Source organism: Corapipo altera, unplaced genomic scaffold (genome assembly GCF_003945725.1).
Source record: "Corapipo altera isolate COAL_440 unplaced genomic scaffold, ASM394572v1 70, whole genome shotgun sequence".
Classification (NCBI taxonomy): domain Eukaryota; kingdom Metazoa; phylum Chordata; class Aves; order Passeriformes; family Pipridae; genus Corapipo; species Corapipo altera.
The window spans coordinates 1,653,587-1,670,609 of NW_020884911.1; the positions used below are offsets into that span (position 1 = coordinate 1,653,587).

A 17,023-nucleotide genomic window follows, 5' to 3' on the forward strand; every position below is an offset into this window, starting at 1 on the left:
CAACACATGCTGCAAGAGCTCTTATGTACCTGATTTAAGACCAGGAAAGCAATGTATCTGAATCTCTGCCCTGTAAGATGCACAGAAAGCAAGGCAGCATTTCCCATTGTAGTGGTGCACCTGCCAGCAGCTCATCCCTCCCCATTACCATCATCAAGGCAGTGATGTTGAGCTCTCTGCTCCTCATCAAACACAGAGTTTGTATCAGGTAGGCTGCAGACAGAGCAACTCGTCAAGTGCCACAATATGAGCAGCAGGGAGCTCTCATTTTTTAGTTTTGAGAAGCAAGACAGACAACTCGTTCCTAAATCACTTAAAATTTCTCACAGTGATATTAAGAGACTGCACCACTCCCTCTGGCATGGAATCCCAGAAGTACAATTAGGCCAGCTCTTATGCTTTTGATAGTTCTTGTCATATTTATTGCTGGCATTTAAAGATACCCCAGCTCTTTGTGCCTGTGTGAAAATGCTGCATCTGTCAAATAAAGGCATTTGTGGCCCTCCTGACCTGCTGTAATGCTGCAACTGCTCAGCTTCACTTTGCAAGGCAATTCCTTTCAATTAAAGGCATTTGTGGCCCTCCTGACCTGCTGCCCAGCTTCACTTTTCCAAGGCACTTCCTTTCAAAGGCTCCATTTAAGATGGGTTGTTACAGGAGCTAATTATCTGGAGCGGCGGAGAAAAGAAATAAACAAATCACTATTTCAAACACAAAAAATCAGCTACTGCAGTAGGGCTGAGCTGGCTCTGTCAAGCACTATTAACCCACCTGCTTTCTGCTCATGGCTGATATCACCTGAGAGCCCAATCCCTCCTGCCACGGTCCAGCCTGCGCTTCCGACGGCTCCGGGGAGAACCCGGGATGTCTGAAGCCAGCCCTGCCTTCCCTCCAGGAAGGTTCAGACCAGCACACGCTTTCTCAGTCCTTGGCTCCCATTGAGCTTTCTCTCCTCAGGTAGGAGCAGCTGCTCTCTGCTCCTCCCAGATATTCCCAAGTGTGTTTTTTTCCCCACCCCTTCCCATAGGGCCTGGAGGTTGTTACAGGTGCAGAAAGCCAGGCTGACTGTACAGGTTCTGCCACAGCAACGTTAAAGTCTTTTTCCTCCTTTATCATCCAACAAACAAGACAATCCCCAGCGCTCCAGGAGCTGATTTACTGGGAGCAGCACCAACAGGAGCCTTACAGAAATTTATTCTACAATAAACCTCAGAAAACCACTTAAATTGGGGAGATCAGCTTCTGAAAAGAGTTATCAGAAATGGAAACATCTGAGCTGCTGTTCAGGGACTTTAACAATGGCCTACATCATTTTATTAACGCTATTCAGGACATGTAACAAACAACATAGCAGTCAACTCTCACAGTCAGAAATGACATTTGAATTCTTATTAAGAAATAACAGACAACACTCCTCAAAAAAGAGGAAGAGATTGCTAAGGAAATATTTTTTCCATCTTTCCAACCAATTTTTCAATCTTACATGATGAAAGACAACTACAGAGAAGTATACCAGTCATTTCTTTCTTCTTTAATACTTTAAGTTAAAGTAATAATTAAAAAAGAATCTTTTTTTACTGTACATCACATTTCTCCTCTCCCCACTGCTCTGTTTTTTCTTTCAGGAGGTTCAGAGCCCACTTGCCATCAGGTGGGAAGCTGATTTCCTTCTGAGTTCTGCATACAGACTGGTGAACATCAGAAGGACCCTCTTTGATTTTCACAGTCTGTACCCACAGCAGAAAAACGAGTCATTCTCCTGAGCCCCTGGGAAACGTTTTGAAGTCTAAAAGAGATCAGTGAACCCACTGATGGAACATAATTAATAGAGGGATTCCAACACTCTTAACGAGAGTGTTTCAGGGGGAAGGTTTATCACATCCATTGTTTATTCCAAAGTAAGTATTTTAATTTTACTGCTTTAATTATATATTTTAAAATTCACTAACAGACCCAGATAATAACTGATGGTGTTTCAGCCAAGTTGTTTAATCCCCCTTCTGCTCAGATATTTTAGCAAGTCTGAACCTTATGACAGTCACAGATGTATTTATCTAGAACAGCATTGATCATGTTAAAGGTGATGCTTCTAAGCCTCTATGTTTTGCTCAACATTTCAATCCTGTACTCTGAAAAGCCATTCTTGCTTCTCAGATCCACAGTTTTATTTGGACTTGATAGTGAGAAGAATCTTCAGCACTGAAATGTCTATAAAGTTCCACATTCTCACCTCAGCCTTGCTACACAAGAGAAGAGCATTGCTTCTTTCTGGTTTTATTTTAAAGGTTTTTAATCCATTTGAAGACTTGGAAGTTCTACATCACCTTTAAGCATAAATAGTGTCTATTTTAAAAATATGATTCACTACCATCCACCTGCAGATTCTTGCCAGGGCATCAACAGATTCTAGCAAAGGTCACTTGTTATTTCCACGAGCTATCACATCTTTTTTTCCTGAAAGAGAGAGAAAATGCTTTGTAACAAACTGACATCAAGGCATGAGATGCAAAAACATTTCTTAAGAACAACATTTCTTCAGTGAACTTTCATTTTTTCTGCTGTTGTGAATCATTCCTAGAAGACTTCCTCGAGTGGTGGTACCCTGTGCCTTTCCCTTTGCCAGTCTCCCCGTGGAATTGCTCCTGATTTTAAGATGAGACACCTTCCTTTTCTAGCAGCTTTTTAAGGACACAAAAAACTCCACACAAGTTTTGGGAAAAACTGAGGCATAAGTATTGACAGTCAAATACATGCAGGAAAACTAAGGGGGAGCTCTGGGCATTGCATTAATTGACTGAGATCGACTCCACTAATTGACTTCATCAAGAAAGCAGCTTATTTTTCATTTCTTCCTCTTCCCTGCCTTTTTTTTTTTTTCCCTTTAAAAAAATGGTGGCAAGGTAGAGAAAAAGGATGCTGCAGATGAACACAGAAGCTTGTTTTGGAGAAAGCAGGCTGTTCAGGATGCCTGGAACCGTGAAGGTGTCTGAACCGACTTCCAACACGCTTCCCATAAATGTCAAGCAGTGTGTGCACACCACTAAGGGGAAGTGCAGTAGGTAAAAATCAGATTGAGCCTGCTGATCCTAAGGCCTTGCCTGTCACTGGGATGAGGAGGATGTCTGTGGAACAGCCCCTCCCAGCACGATGCTGTTCTTGTCAGTCAGGGTTTTCAGGGTGGTCGTGGCCGGGGACTGCAGGATTTTCCGTGACAGCCTCATCCTGCCGTCAGTGGGATCTCGGCCAAAGTATTTCACCTGGTGGGAAAACAAACCACTTTTCAGACTGGCAAATAATGGGGTGCCTACACAGCAAGAGCATGACACTTAAACAGATCTATATTGGGATGATCAGGCCTCTAACCAGCACAGAATGGGAATCCAACACGGAAAAAATGTTTTCTTCATTAACGCAAAATAAAAGAAATTCACTCGAATTCTAAAAGATGAACAGCGGTTTATCAGCACTTTAAAGTTAAAAAAATATAATTACCTGAATTTCTTGTCCAACTTCCAATCCCAGGGCACTGGGGTGTTTAATCTTTCAAAAAATAAAATAAAAAAAAATCAGAGTGATTCATTTTGTGGGGTCAGTGATAAAAGTTCCTTCTTTCAGGAATTCTTCGCGCTCCATTCTGGACAATCACAGTGGCTCAGCATTACCTTAGGAACAACAGGTTTCTAAATGTTACATAGAAAAACATATTACAGAGCCAAAGAACTTGGTGATGTACACAAAGGCCTTGTCAAAAGGACAGGGGCAGTTGAGTTTTTGAAGCTCTAAGTGCAGGGCAAGCAGAGTTAAACGAAAGGGTGCTGCTAATCTCACAGATTTTAACCTGGAAATGGACTCTAGCACAACAGGAAAGTGTTAGAGCTGTGCTAACAAGTTAAAAAACAAATACAAGTGTCCATTTGATACTTGTCTAAGGATGATTTACCTTTCTTTGATCGAGCTGTGAATTATGAAGCAGTACCGGTGTCATGTTTGGATAGAGTTTTACCATCACTCCCGAATCCCTGCAGCATAAAACAGCACAGTTACTTCAAAATGCATCAAGAAAACTCTGTATTTCACTTTGCATGTTGTCCCCAGAGCAAGCATTAGTAAACTAACATACAAAATTTTATCTCCCTTTTTTAAAAATCTCGCAGCAACCACGACACGTCCGCTCATTTTAACTCAGTCAGAAGTGGATGGAAATTTCTTATTTCAGGGCATAATATTTCAGTAATAGGTACCATTTTACAAGACAAATATTGCACTGGAAAGTGAAAAGCAGGTACAAAGGTGAAAAAAGGCTTGAGGTTTTATAATTTGTAGAGGCATTCTAGAAAGCAAACGAGCAGCAGAAATAAACAGCCTTATTAGCAAACAAAATATTTTCAACAGAGGAAATACCAGAAATTAGGCTGGTGACACTGGCACCTGTGTAAGTGGCACACTTAAAAATCAGTTATTTCACATCATATTTACATATCTGTGTAAATTAACTAATTTCTACTTCTACTCCTGAGCAGTTTTTATACCTTATTTCCGTTATCGTGGCTGTATAAATCGCACCAAATTCCAAATTAACTTCTTGCTGTAGAGGAGGGAAAAAAAAAAAAAAAAAAAATTAGGACAAAAAAATTCCCCAAAAGCAAATTGAAAAAAAAAAACAACCAAAAAAGCTGCCAAGAGAAGTGTGTCCTTACATCATCTTTGCAGATTTCCCCAATAAACTCCCTCGCTTCGTGCATGGCGCCGGGCGTGGGGGCAAACACAGAGTAAGTCTCCTCATCCAGCTGACTCACAGTCACACCTCAGAAAGGGAAATTTAGGGAGAGGGGGAACGTTTCAGCAAGCAGCAAACTCACAGTCAGTAAAGGCTTGGAGAGAGAAAAATGATTCTGCACCGACTCTTTAAGATCTCAGAGCTGCAAATCATTTGAAATCATCTTTAATTTAGGCATTAAACAGCTTTACGTGCAACCCCATTCCAGATATTTTCCTGGATAAACTTGTGGTCCACATAGGAACACAGAATTATTTTTATAGTCCTTTTGTGGCAGGAAAAAAAAAATTCTTGAAAGGATTTTGGGTTTTCACGAATGAATTTCCCAGAGATTTTTAATAAAACCACAGCTTTCCTCAACAGCTGATGGAAATTACAGTGTTTGGGAGGCACAGTGGTAAAATTCCTTGCACCTCCAGAGCAGTTTTCTGGCCAAAGGACTGCACCAAAGGGAAATAGGATTTTTCCTCCTTTTCTCCACCCCAACCCCCTGAGCAGCACTAATCAAGCTGGCAGAGCATTCAGAGTTTCAAGTGCCATCTCCCTGCTACTCTACACACATCAACCTTTTCCCATTTTTTACTTTGAGCATTGGAATACCTAAATATACAAGTCTGAAACAAAGGGAAGCACGTTGGGATAAATCATGACAGGAATCAAGGATGTCTCACCAGTCTGTGCCTGGAGCTTTTTCAGATTATAACCCCCAGGACCGATGAATCTTAATCTTTTTGATAATGGAACGTGGATGGTTTCTGAAAGAACATTTAAAGAGACTTTGAAATGCTAAACAGAGCCATCTTGAAAACTACCACAAGAAATAGGTCACATTAAGTCAGGTTTTAGTCTTCTACAGCTACCTGTAATATTTGCTGAACGTGGATGTAATTACATCCAAGAACTGAGATAAATGAAGACACAGGATAGACTCTGATGACTGGAAATTACCTTAAGCCACACTGCTGCTGACATGGAAAATCAAAATGGGTACAGGAGTTTCACAAAGCTCCACTTTAATCCTGTTTTCTGGGAAACAGTGCAGTGCTGCCCCACATGGCAATATAAACCCGTGCCCCCAAAATAACCAAAAATCCCCCATAAATTAAAAATAACCCCATAGGGCAGAGGCAGAAACATGTAAAATTCATTTAAAAAAGCTGGTTTAAGAAGTTTACTGTTAAAGAGGTTATCATGAAAGATATGAATTCACACAACCAACATTACCTACAACTGGTCCACTTTCTTTCCTGCTGGGTCTGGGCTTTGCCAGCGTTTGGTTCATGATATGTAAAATCTCCCTCTTGGCAGCTGGAGGGGAAGGAGAAGGAAATCAAAAATTTTGTGCAAGCTTAGAATGAATTGATAACAGCTTTTGCTACAAACTAGATAAATATCTCCTGATAAAAACCTGCCTCCTGCCTAAGTGGAGGAGGTAACTGAGCACATTTCAGGTGGGGCACGTTTGCTGCAGCACAACAGCACAGTTATTGAATTTATCACCTAGAACACCACATATTTTTTATTTCAGGGTATTACTGAGATAAATCAGATTGCTGATAAGAGCAACAGCTTTGATACACTGGCCTGGAACTTCAGCTGAGCTGCCTGAAGTGGTGCACCACCCAGCAGGAATTATTTGTTCTCACTAAAATCTCGCTGTCACAATCAAGCTGAACATTTTCCAACTAATGAAATCCTTATTAAAGCACGTGGCTTCAGCTCTCCATGTGCCTCCAGAACACTTGAGCTGTACATGTCAGAATACAGAGGGCAGTAAGTTACCCTAGGAAATACAAGCTGGATTTATGGGAAATGAGAAGAAGTTTGCTGTTCTTTTTGTAGCATTATCCCTTACCCACAAACTCCCTGAGGTGACACAGCCTTGTACTGAAGTTTTAAGAGCTCACTGCTCAAGAAACATTTAAAAATGGGCCTGAAGTTACTTCAGAGTTAGTTTGGATCTTATTTATTAAACCAAAGCTGTTTTATCAAGATAACAGCTTGTTTTTTTCCCCACAACGAGAACAAAAAATTAATAGTTTCTTATTTGTTTACACAAAACTTAGAATTTAATACAATTTATCATTTCATATGATAAAATGGGTGCAAATACAAATATGGACCTACTTGTGGCTTGCTGAATGGCTTCCATGACAATTTTTACTGGTATTCCTGGCAGTTTTAGATCCACCTTGGGAAAGAATGAAGTCACATCAGTATGTCAGGAAAGCTTTTTTAACACCTTCTCAGATTTAGGAAGATTCAGTGTTACCATACCTGCAGGGCAGTTATTCCTTTATTAGTACCTGCCATCTTGAAATCCATATCTCCATAATAATCTTCAATTCCCTGCCAGCACAGAGAGAAGAAAGCAAATTGGAGTGACTTGATCCCAGTGCCAGGTCCCACTATACTAAAAGTACACTCTGTGTTTTCAAAAAGCCATAAACCAGTTCTGAGGCCTTGGAATTACTTCTGAGTTTTTCTCCAGCCTTACTCTGCTGTTCAGGGTTAACCCTGTTCCCTTCTCTCCTTAAAAATTAAGAGCTTTTGTGGACTAGTTTCTGAACAACAGAACCACAGTTGATTTTGTGCTGTCGGTGGCTGCATCATAATGTGCATTTTCCCTCCCCAGCAACTCTCCAAATGCTTATTTCTCCATCCAATATATCGTGTTTTTCAGTAAATTATTCAAGAATTATTAACTTCTTCCCCCCAAAAGACAAAATCCATTGGAAAAAGAAAGCTCACGAAAGCTTAATAACTGATTACACACAATATAAGAAATGTGACTGGACATTTCTTGGAGATTTTTCAAAACAAAGGAGGAGTCTGGGAGACAAACCAGAAAACTAATATTTCCAGCAGTGATGTTTCAGAATTAACTGGGTAAAGTGTTACAAAAGAAGGCCAAAAAAGGTATTTTACAGAATGAAGCAGTAACACTCACCAGGATGTCTGTCAGCAGCCGATAATCCTCAATATCCCCCTTTTCCTGACTGCATTTGGTAACAAGACCTATGGCTACCCCTGCCACTGCACTGGACACTGGAACTCCTGAGAGCAGCACAAAAAAATTACGTTTTTGAAGCCTTTGGTCATTTCCAGATCCTAAAACACACGATCCAACTCAGTTTATCCTTAAAAGTGCCGTATTTTGTACCTGCATCCATCAGTGCCAAACTTCCACCGCAGGCAGAAGCCATGGAGGAGGAACCTACAGAGTTGGAACACAGGAAAAGGGATTTAACAGTGAAAAATGGGTCTCAACACAAGCTATTTTCCTCACTCTGTAGCATAAAAACACCCCCAAATATTTTATTAAACTCATGATTTATGTTTACATCTCATATGATACAAATGGAAAGGTCCATTTGTTCACGACCATGCACATGCTTGTTATTTAAAGTCCTTCAAGTAACAGAGCTATTATAAACATTTACCTTGAAATCTATCACCTGTAACTCGTTAAGAATCAAATTTAGTCTTTGGCACTAGTTTAAAAATAAAAAAAAAATACCATTAGACTCTAAGACTTCAGAAGTAACTCGTATTGTGAACGGGAAATCCGGGGGAATAACCGGTTTCAAAGCTCTTTCTGCCAGTGCACCTGTGGAAAAACAACCCCGAACACTAAGTGATCCATAAATAAAAATCAGATGAAATATTAAAACTTGCAGCATGGGACTCTTCTGGTGTGAACTCACCGTGTCCAAGCTCTCTTCTGTTCATACCAGTGACTTTGCCAATCTCGTTGGTGGCATAAGGTGGAAACTGTGAAGTAAAAAAAACGCGTGCGCAGAAAATCAACGCAGTGTTTTTAAACGTACACTTGGAAAAAAACAATTCTTTGAAAGTTTTGGGGCATCTCAAGGTAAAAACAAATGAAAAAAAAAAAAAATGAATCAAATCACCAGCTGACTTTGTTATCAGTCACTTAGTTTGCAAGCCTGGACCAGTCCAGGCAATGTTTGGTAAATGTTTTACTGCCACAGAACAAAGGGGAATAAAGCAGTAGTGAGGGAGCTGAGAAACAACATGACGAGCTCCCTTCAGATAAACTTGTCAAACAACATAGCAGGAGTGTTATTTCTGTCCTTCAGATAATGGAACAAGATATGCCTGCAGGAAATACTCTGGGCGAGTTCCAAAGGCCGAGAGAGATCCAAGATGTAAAAGCACTTATTTACCATGCCAGCTGAGCACATTAATAGAATTCACCAAAAACCACAGTGCAGGTTCATCCTGATTTCAGCAACAGCCTGCTCTTAAGGAGCTCACCCAATGTTAAGACATTCCAATTTATACAGCCTTTTTTAATATTACAAATTACCCAGTGCTTTTTAGGAAACCAGCACTTCAGTTCTGATCAATTCACGCCTGAATGAAAATAAAACACATTTTAGCAGATCTGGAGATAATTTATATCCTTGGAAGTGATCAAATTAAAAGCAAGCCATGAAACCCTTCTGTGAATCATGCAGAAAGCTGTGACACAGTAAAGCTCTCACCTCATAATGCAGCATGAAGTTTTTATCTTTTATGCCACTATTAATTAAAAACAAGACCATGTCAAAAAAGGAGCAACCAAAAACATCTTACATACAACAGGTAATTCAAGGTTACATTGTTCTGCCCACAAATGGACCCAGGGAAAACTTACAGATCAATACATTTGCTGATCACCCACAATTACCAAAATTACAGAATATGGACAAACACCTCCAGGCCAAAAAAACTGAAGTAAAGTAAAGCTGAGACATTAAAATGTGAAAGCTCCCACACTGGTGGGATGAGATCACTGAACTGGAGCTTTCAAGGGCAGGAGTTTCACTTCAGCCCTCAGCAATAAAAAGGGTTAAAAGCACAAGGACTCCCCTGCTACAATAATAAGTTAAGTTTTCCTTGCTCTGTTAAAAAGAGAACACAGATATTTTAAATATATAAACCAGACTGGATGTTTCTTGTAATACTCTCCAGTTTCAATATTCCCTTAACACAAAATACCTGCCGTGATCTCCTGAGAACAGGCGACTTCCAAGACTAATTTAACACACGTTTCAGTCCTAAAAACTGTATCTGTGTGAAGTCCAAGGGACTTTTATCCCATGTGCTTAACTGCTCACCCTCTGCCAAAACACCAGAATGTGTACCCACCTCACCACTGTGGAGATGAGATCTGATTTGACACTCGATTCCAGGGAGTCAAATGTAACTGTACAAAGCACCTGCAACAAAAATAAACCAAAATAAAAAAAAATGAACTCCTTTTAAACACTCCCACCCTTCACAACTTTTATTTTTATGAAGAAGCAAAAAGAATGATACAGTAACAAATAAGATGCCACCACCAGCCACTCCTGCAAACTTTTCTCCTCCTTTTCACAGACATTTATTATTATTCTGTTCATTAAAAAAAACTGAGCTATTTAAGAGACTGGGCCAGATGCAGCCACACAGACCTGCAGTGGGTGTTGTTTCTAGTGGGATAACAGGCAACAGCAATCAAAAATAAATCACTGTTTGCAACTACCACCCAAAATAAGTGCAATTAGTCAGATCAATGGCTGAATCTTACAGGAAAAGGAGGCAGAAAAACACAGGAGACCAAATCTCAAGTACAGTCTTAATTCAATCCACCCAAGAGCTGACACTTTTGGCAAAGAAGAGAAAGAAAACATCTCATTAATGCAATTTTTTGGGTACAGTTTCCCTTTTTAGCTCAGGTTCTGCAGAAGTTCCTTTTAAAAGATTTCTCTTCCACTTCCCAACCCACACACCATTCCTACTTATTACATTTACATGAGAGGAAGAAAAGAAACTTGGCATTTAAGTGAAAGACAAATCTGTCAGCTTTTGGTAAGTCATTTATAGTTTCTGGTGTTTAAATGGCACTACCTGTGTTTGACCCCTTTGAAATAAGGCTGATCCATGAAGCATTTTGAACATGTTCACCTCACATTTAATGTCTCTGAGGGAAGTCAAATCTCTCCCGTCACACCTGAAGGAACAGGGAGAAACCACGAGATCGATGAAACCCATCTTGGATTAAAAGCTGACAGATGCACTAATTCAGCAGGAGTTTGACGTGCTCACCTTCTGTATTCGTTCAGAACGAGGTTTCTAAAAATATCCTTGGAAACCACGTTGAAAGATTCCATGATTTCATAAGGCTCAGCCTCCGGGAATTTTTCTGGGGATAAAAAAAAGAAACTGCATCTGAAGCTGGAACCCGGATTTTACAGCCCTTTTACTGTAACTCTTGAGCAGTGCTAATTCCATTTAAGCACTCTCTAAATATTAAGAAGGCAGGAAATACCTTTCAGCTGCTCTTCTGTTTCCAGCCTGATTTTGTTAATTGCTTCATCTCTTGAAATCTAGAACAGAGGATTTGCAACCAGTTAACTCCACAGGGCAGAACAACAACACACCTTGGGGGTTTTGTTGGGTTTAAAAAATAGAACTGTCACACATATTCAAAAATCAAGGATCAGGTTTGGAAGGGTTGCAACCTCTCCTGGCAAAGGCACACACTAGTCAAGACAGCCCAGCACTCTGCCCACAAAAGTGGCCAATGCTGGGGAATCCACCACTTCCCTGGGGAGATTATTCCAATGGCTGATGGTTCTCCTTGTGAAAAACTGCCCAATCTCCCAGGAGTATCCTGCACCTACTTCCCCTCCTTTTAAAAAAGGAGTCTCCATCTCCACACACTGCAAATAAATATTCTGGTAGATCACCACTGACAGAAGAATTTATTATTACTGTTGCAAATATATGCAAGGAAGGAGATGAGTTTGTATTAACAGCAGCTTAAAGAACTAAATCTTACTGATTGAACTGTGAAAATCATTAAAAAATAATGATATAATGCCTGGAGCACTTACTTTGTCGTGGCTAGAATCTGTGAACACTGCATAGATCTTGTTAGAAGCAAGTCTGCAGGAAGAAAAGGGAAAAGTTTTAAAAACACAGCTTAAAACCACTTTATATAATTAAGGGGTTTTTTTAAGATTAAATATTTGCTTTCATTAGAAGCACGAAAGCACCACAGTGATATTCACAAACATTCCCAGCCCCAGCTAGATCTGCACCAGGTTTATTCTGCACTTACTTCTTGGCACATTCCACGATCTCCTCGGGAGCCACGAACAGCTTCTGCCCGGTTCTCTTGGCAGCGCCGCGCTCCTTCACCAGCTGCTGGATGCCCTGGATGATGTGCTGGGTGTGCTTCACCCCCACCTTGATGGCGTGGCAGAAGTCCTGCTGCAAGATGTTCTCAGCCGTTGCCTCCAGCATAACTGCCAAAGGAAAGGTAAAAATTTGGCAGTTTGCTGGTTTGAGAGCAGCTTAGCTCCACAAAGGAAATACAGATTAACACCAAACTGCGTGAATTTGGTTATTTCTGTCGTGCCAAAACGCAAAGTTTCGAGCGTTAGGAATATTTGAAGAGGCACCTGTTTGGTTTTGAAGCCCTCAGTGGATCAAAATGAACCCAACACTTACCAACTTGACTCTGTGGAGCTCCAGCCACAACTAAATTTAAAGCACTGGAAGACATCTGCTTTCGAGTGGGGTTGATGACAGTCTCCCCATCCACCAGCCCCACCCTCACTGCACCTACAAGGAAAACCCCAGAAAATTATTGTTATAATAAGGAAGCTCCTTGAGGCGTCACCTTACTTGGAAATTTATAGATCTAGCAACAATAATTAAAGCTGTACATTAATTTTAAAATATCAGCACGTTGAGTGTGTATTAAGAACAAACGTGGAAGACAAAATTATCTGTTCTTGAATTACTTTTGGGTACTATTTCTGGGTAAAGATAATGCCATGTATTATACACACAATGCTGGGGTTTTTTTAGTCATTTCAGCACATGTTTTCTGGAAAAAAAAAAGGTAGGTGACAGGAAAATACAGCTAAATATTTGTTCCTGGCTGGGTCATTTCTTTTCCAAAAAAAAATATTCATAACTAAACTAATCTCTTCTTGAGTTCCTGGAGAAAAAATATTCTTATCCAGCTATTTTCAAAACAATGCTTTTCAAGACTAAGCTACTATTAAGAAAATAATAATTTATTGGTCTCTATACTCCACTATTTCTGGATTATAAACCTTTCAAAAATTTATTTAGTCCAGGAAAAATAATCCTTTGAAGTGCAATAATCCTATCCATTGTAAAATTATTTTCAGGGCTTGAAATTCAACATTTAGATTCAGCTTCTCTTTACAAAAGCAGGAATTGTGGTCTAGGTCTCTCATTACACTCAAATCACCCCTAATTTCAAGGTATTCACTTACCAATAGGACCATTCCAGGGAATATCAGACAGTGCAAGTGCTGCAGAAGCTAAAATGAGACATAAAAATGTGGATTAGGAAAACTGGATCCCGTGAAATCCCACACAAGCAGTGATTCCTCCCAGCCCTCTTACCTCCATTAATGGCCAGAATATCAGGATCATTGACACCATCTACTGCTAAAAGATTACAAAGGATCTGGCATAAGATAAAAGACAATGAATAATTGTGACCTACACATTTTTTTATGAGCTGTCAACACAAAGCTAAGGACAGTAAAACAGAACATTCCACATACCCACACAAGCCCAGACTGCAAATGGAAATTTGTGCAGGTACTCAAAGCAGAAAGCTGACAAAAAAACCCACTAATGTGTAACATTGTGCCATATATAAAACATCTACCACTGGCCTCTCTTGCCCCTGTTTTACAGAGGAGATTTCAATTTTTTTCTTCTATCTGGACAACAAAATTTGGAAACTAGGACGTAACAAAAATCCTTTAATGACAAACTAAAAAGCAGCACTACACTATTAGAACGGTTTGCAAAGTGTAAACCCTTCCTGGATTTTAATCAAAAGCATTTTTCTTAAAGCAGTGCCTGTGTCATGTGAAATTTTCATTGTCCATGCCCCAGTTCTCCACTTTGGAGGGTAACATGACCCACCTGTGTATCATAAAAGTATCCTCCTGGGAAGAGAGGTCTGATTGACCGATCTGCAGAAGAAATAACCAAAGTCTAAGAAGCAGCTGGTTTCCAGTAGTTAACACTCAGTTTGTCTTGCAATAACCCCACAATAAACCGACCAAATGATTTAAATGAAACGCCCCAAAAAAAGGCAGAGAACCCAGAAAGAAATTTAGCATGACACATACAACCCTAAAATTCCAATCAGATCTGACAAACAAGCAACTACAGCTTTATTTCCTGACATTACCACAGAAAATCAACTCTGCAAACAGCAGTTATAAACCACTGCGTTTCCAAACACCCATGAGAACATCTCAAAATATTTAAAATACACTGTGACTACAAGGTTTCAGCCTACCTATGACTCTGCTTGTAAGAATTTCTTTATCTGTGGAGCCAAGCTCCCTTCTCAGGTAGTTTGTAGGGATTCTTCCTGCTGCAGCAGCTTTCTGTCGATAGTCAACCTTGGAAAAACAAAACACATTCCTACAGACAACTGATACTCACTGCAGAGCCACCCAAGCACTCAGAAGAGACACCTTATATCATTTATAACACAATCATATTTTATATATATTTTATAATCCAATCCCTTGCTCAGAGCAAGGTCAACCCAGAATTCAGGTGACATGGATGAAACAGGCTCTGTTCCAGGGTAGATCCCTGAGGGACTCACTGCTGCTTCCCTGAAGGTGGGATATCAATCATGGAATCACAGAATGGCTTGGGCTGGAAAGGACCTTTAGGATCATCCAGTTCCAACCCCAACCCCGCAGTTCCAATCCTTAATAATCACAAGCCTTTTGAGCCTCCTAATCCAACCAGTTTTCCACACAACTGAAACAGAACATCTGGGCTTGGCTGTCGTGGCAAAGTTCACAAGGTCAAGGCACACAAGCTCCAGGGCTCACCCCTGATCCACAGGGAATGATCCGACACATCCAGACATTTTATCATGAACTCCAGGGTCTGTCATCAACCACGTGCATTCCTCACTTCCCCCAGAGCCCTGAACTCCTCCTTAAATAAGGATTCTGCTGCTAAATCTTCCACAAATGATCACAAAGCTAACGTTTTGGTAAGTACTTACCACTAATGGCATAAACTGAGAAGAAGCAGGCTTGGTTTTGCTGACTGCTGTGACCATCACTGCTGTGTCACCCAGCTGGGTTGAAGAAAAAAAAAAAGATAAAAAACCCTGAAGTTACCTGCAAAGAAAATAACCCCTGATGTTCTGAACTTATTCACAAACTAAACTATGAAAACCAATTATTCTTCGCAGGACACAACCACATAAATCCACTTTTCATGCCAATGCTTTTGCTTTTCAAACGTAATTTTTTCCTATAAAACACAATGGTCCTTTCATTATGGATCAAGTTGCTCCTTGAGTCTCTATATCCCACATCTAACAGGCTCTGATACCCTAACAATGACTTCTAAGATGCAGAAATTTTGAAGTTGCACAGATTTTCACTACTTTTTTTTTTTTTTTTACCTGAACAACAGCACAACCATCAGCAAACTTGGCAAGTTTTCCAGAAGACAGCTCCATCTTTCTGAGGGAAAGACAGAACCTGTTACTCATGCTGAATTCAACCAAATTTTCCATCAATTCTGCTTTAATCTCCAGCCCCAACTGCACAGAACAAAGATTACACTTCACACAAGACAAACATCCACCTCAGGTACGGAAATCAAAACCCTTTGGCCAAAAGTGACCAAATCCTCTTAACTTGAACGAGCTTTTGCCTCAAGTGTCCTGCTCCTTTCACCTTGAAGCAAAGCCTTGCAGCCACATCGGGTGTGAACTGGAGTTCCAGCCATTCCCTGGAGACAGAAGTGAATCACCTGGGATTTAGCCAGTGGGAAACACCCTCACAGGCACAGTGGAGCTGTCTGCACATCCACAGAGCACTGTTTCCCACCACAGCAGCCTCTCTCCATGTTTTCTGCAGGCTCCCTCCAGGCACTGGAAGGCCACAGTTAGGTCAACCCAAGGATTATCCTCTCCAGGCTGAACAATCCCAGCTCTCCCACCAGAGCTGCTCCATCCCTCTGATCATCTCGGTGCCTCCTCTGGACTCTCTCCAGCAGCTCCACGTCCTTCCTGTGCTGTTCCCCAGGGCTGGAGGCAGCTCTGCAGGGAGGATCTCACCTGAGGGGTCAGAGGGGTAGAATCCCTCCCTGCCCTGCTGCCCCCGCTGTGGGATCAGCCCAGGATTGGCTTTCTGGGCCGCCAGGACACACTGCCGGGTCCTGCCCAGCCTCTCGTCCCCCAGGATGAGCTCACAGGATCACAGAGTCAATCAGGATGGAAAACACCTCTGAGACCACTCAGTCCAACCTAGTACGCGGACCCTGAGTTATTTTGCCAAGGTGGCAAGGTACCCACAGACACCCACCAGCATCTCGATTCACTGCATCCTTAGGGCTCGTTATTAAGGTTCACTCTCTGTGTATTTTCGAGCCTATCAGCAAAGATCGCCATCAAAGAACATCCCTAGCTAAGCTAATCTCGACATACTCCGCATTTCGCACCCGTTTGCCCTCACGTTTGACTTCTCCCGGGACAGCTCCTGCACCGCCCTCTCCCCTCAGCGCCCCTCACCTGCCGCCCACCTCCACCGTCACGGCCTGGCACTGCCCGGGCCCCGCCGCGGCATTTCGGGCGGGCACCCAGCGCAGCGCGGAGCGGCCCGGGAGCAGCGGCAGCCGCAGCGCGGAGCCGCCCGCGGGCAGGGCAGGCAGGACCCTTCGCCATCGCGCCGCGGCTCCGCCGCCATCGCGGCCCAGCGCGCCCAGCGCGGCGCGGCCGCAGCTCGTGGCGGCCGCCATTGCGCCCGCGGCTGGAAGGGGCGGCCGCGCGATTGGCTGCGGGCAGCGGCCCCGCGCAGTAAGATCGGAGCCCATTGGCTCTGCCGCTCCCGCGCCGCTTTCCGTTCCGTACGGGCGCTACGGCGGCTGAGGGGGGTCAGGCGGCGCAGAGCGCGCGAAGGCGGGAACGTCGCAACCCTCGACAACCCTTGAATTCTGAGGTAAAAAATGTCAGGAAAAGGTTCAAGCCGGCGCCTGAGGCGGCTTTGGAGACAGTTCGGGATGGAATCTGGGGGAAAATCTGCCCAAACGGGGCTCGGAGTGAGACAGAGGACACCTGCACCGAGTGCTGCCTTTTCCCGCCAATGGCACCTCAGGAGCCAAGATGGCGCCTGGGAGAGTAGTCAGTGTTACCGCCAAAAATTCGCGGCC

At 42.2% G+C, this 17,023-nt stretch overlaps 1 protein-coding gene across 1 annotated transcript; it reads right to left on the bottom strand.

Moving 5' to 3' along the window:
• Positions 1–1,277: 1,277 nt before the first annotated feature.
• On the bottom strand, positions 1,278–16,612 carry PNPT1 (polyribonucleotide nucleotidyltransferase 1). The gene is made up of 29 exons (XM_027653777.1): positions 16,386–16,612; positions 15,273–15,333; positions 14,865–14,939; positions 14,133–14,238; positions 13,751–13,800; positions 13,217–13,280; positions 13,084–13,131; positions 12,284–12,397; positions 11,892–12,078; positions 11,665–11,716; positions 11,097–11,154; positions 10,874–10,970; positions 10,676–10,778; positions 9,935–10,005; positions 9,289–9,325; positions 8,485–8,551; positions 8,298–8,387; positions 7,941–7,994; positions 7,728–7,834; positions 7,055–7,126; positions 6,905–6,968; positions 6,002–6,085; positions 5,449–5,532; positions 4,698–4,804; positions 4,530–4,585; positions 3,941–4,019; positions 3,493–3,540; positions 3,098–3,257; positions 1,278–2,452 (listed from the first exon to the last, which is right to left on the bottom strand). The coding sequence occupies exons 1-28, from the start codon at positions 16,610–16,612 to the stop codon at positions 3,102–3,104; spliced, it is 2,418 nt and encodes an 805-aa protein (XP_027509578.1). The 3' UTR covers positions 1,278–2,452; positions 3,098–3,101.
• Positions 16,613–17,023: the final 411 nt, after the last annotated feature.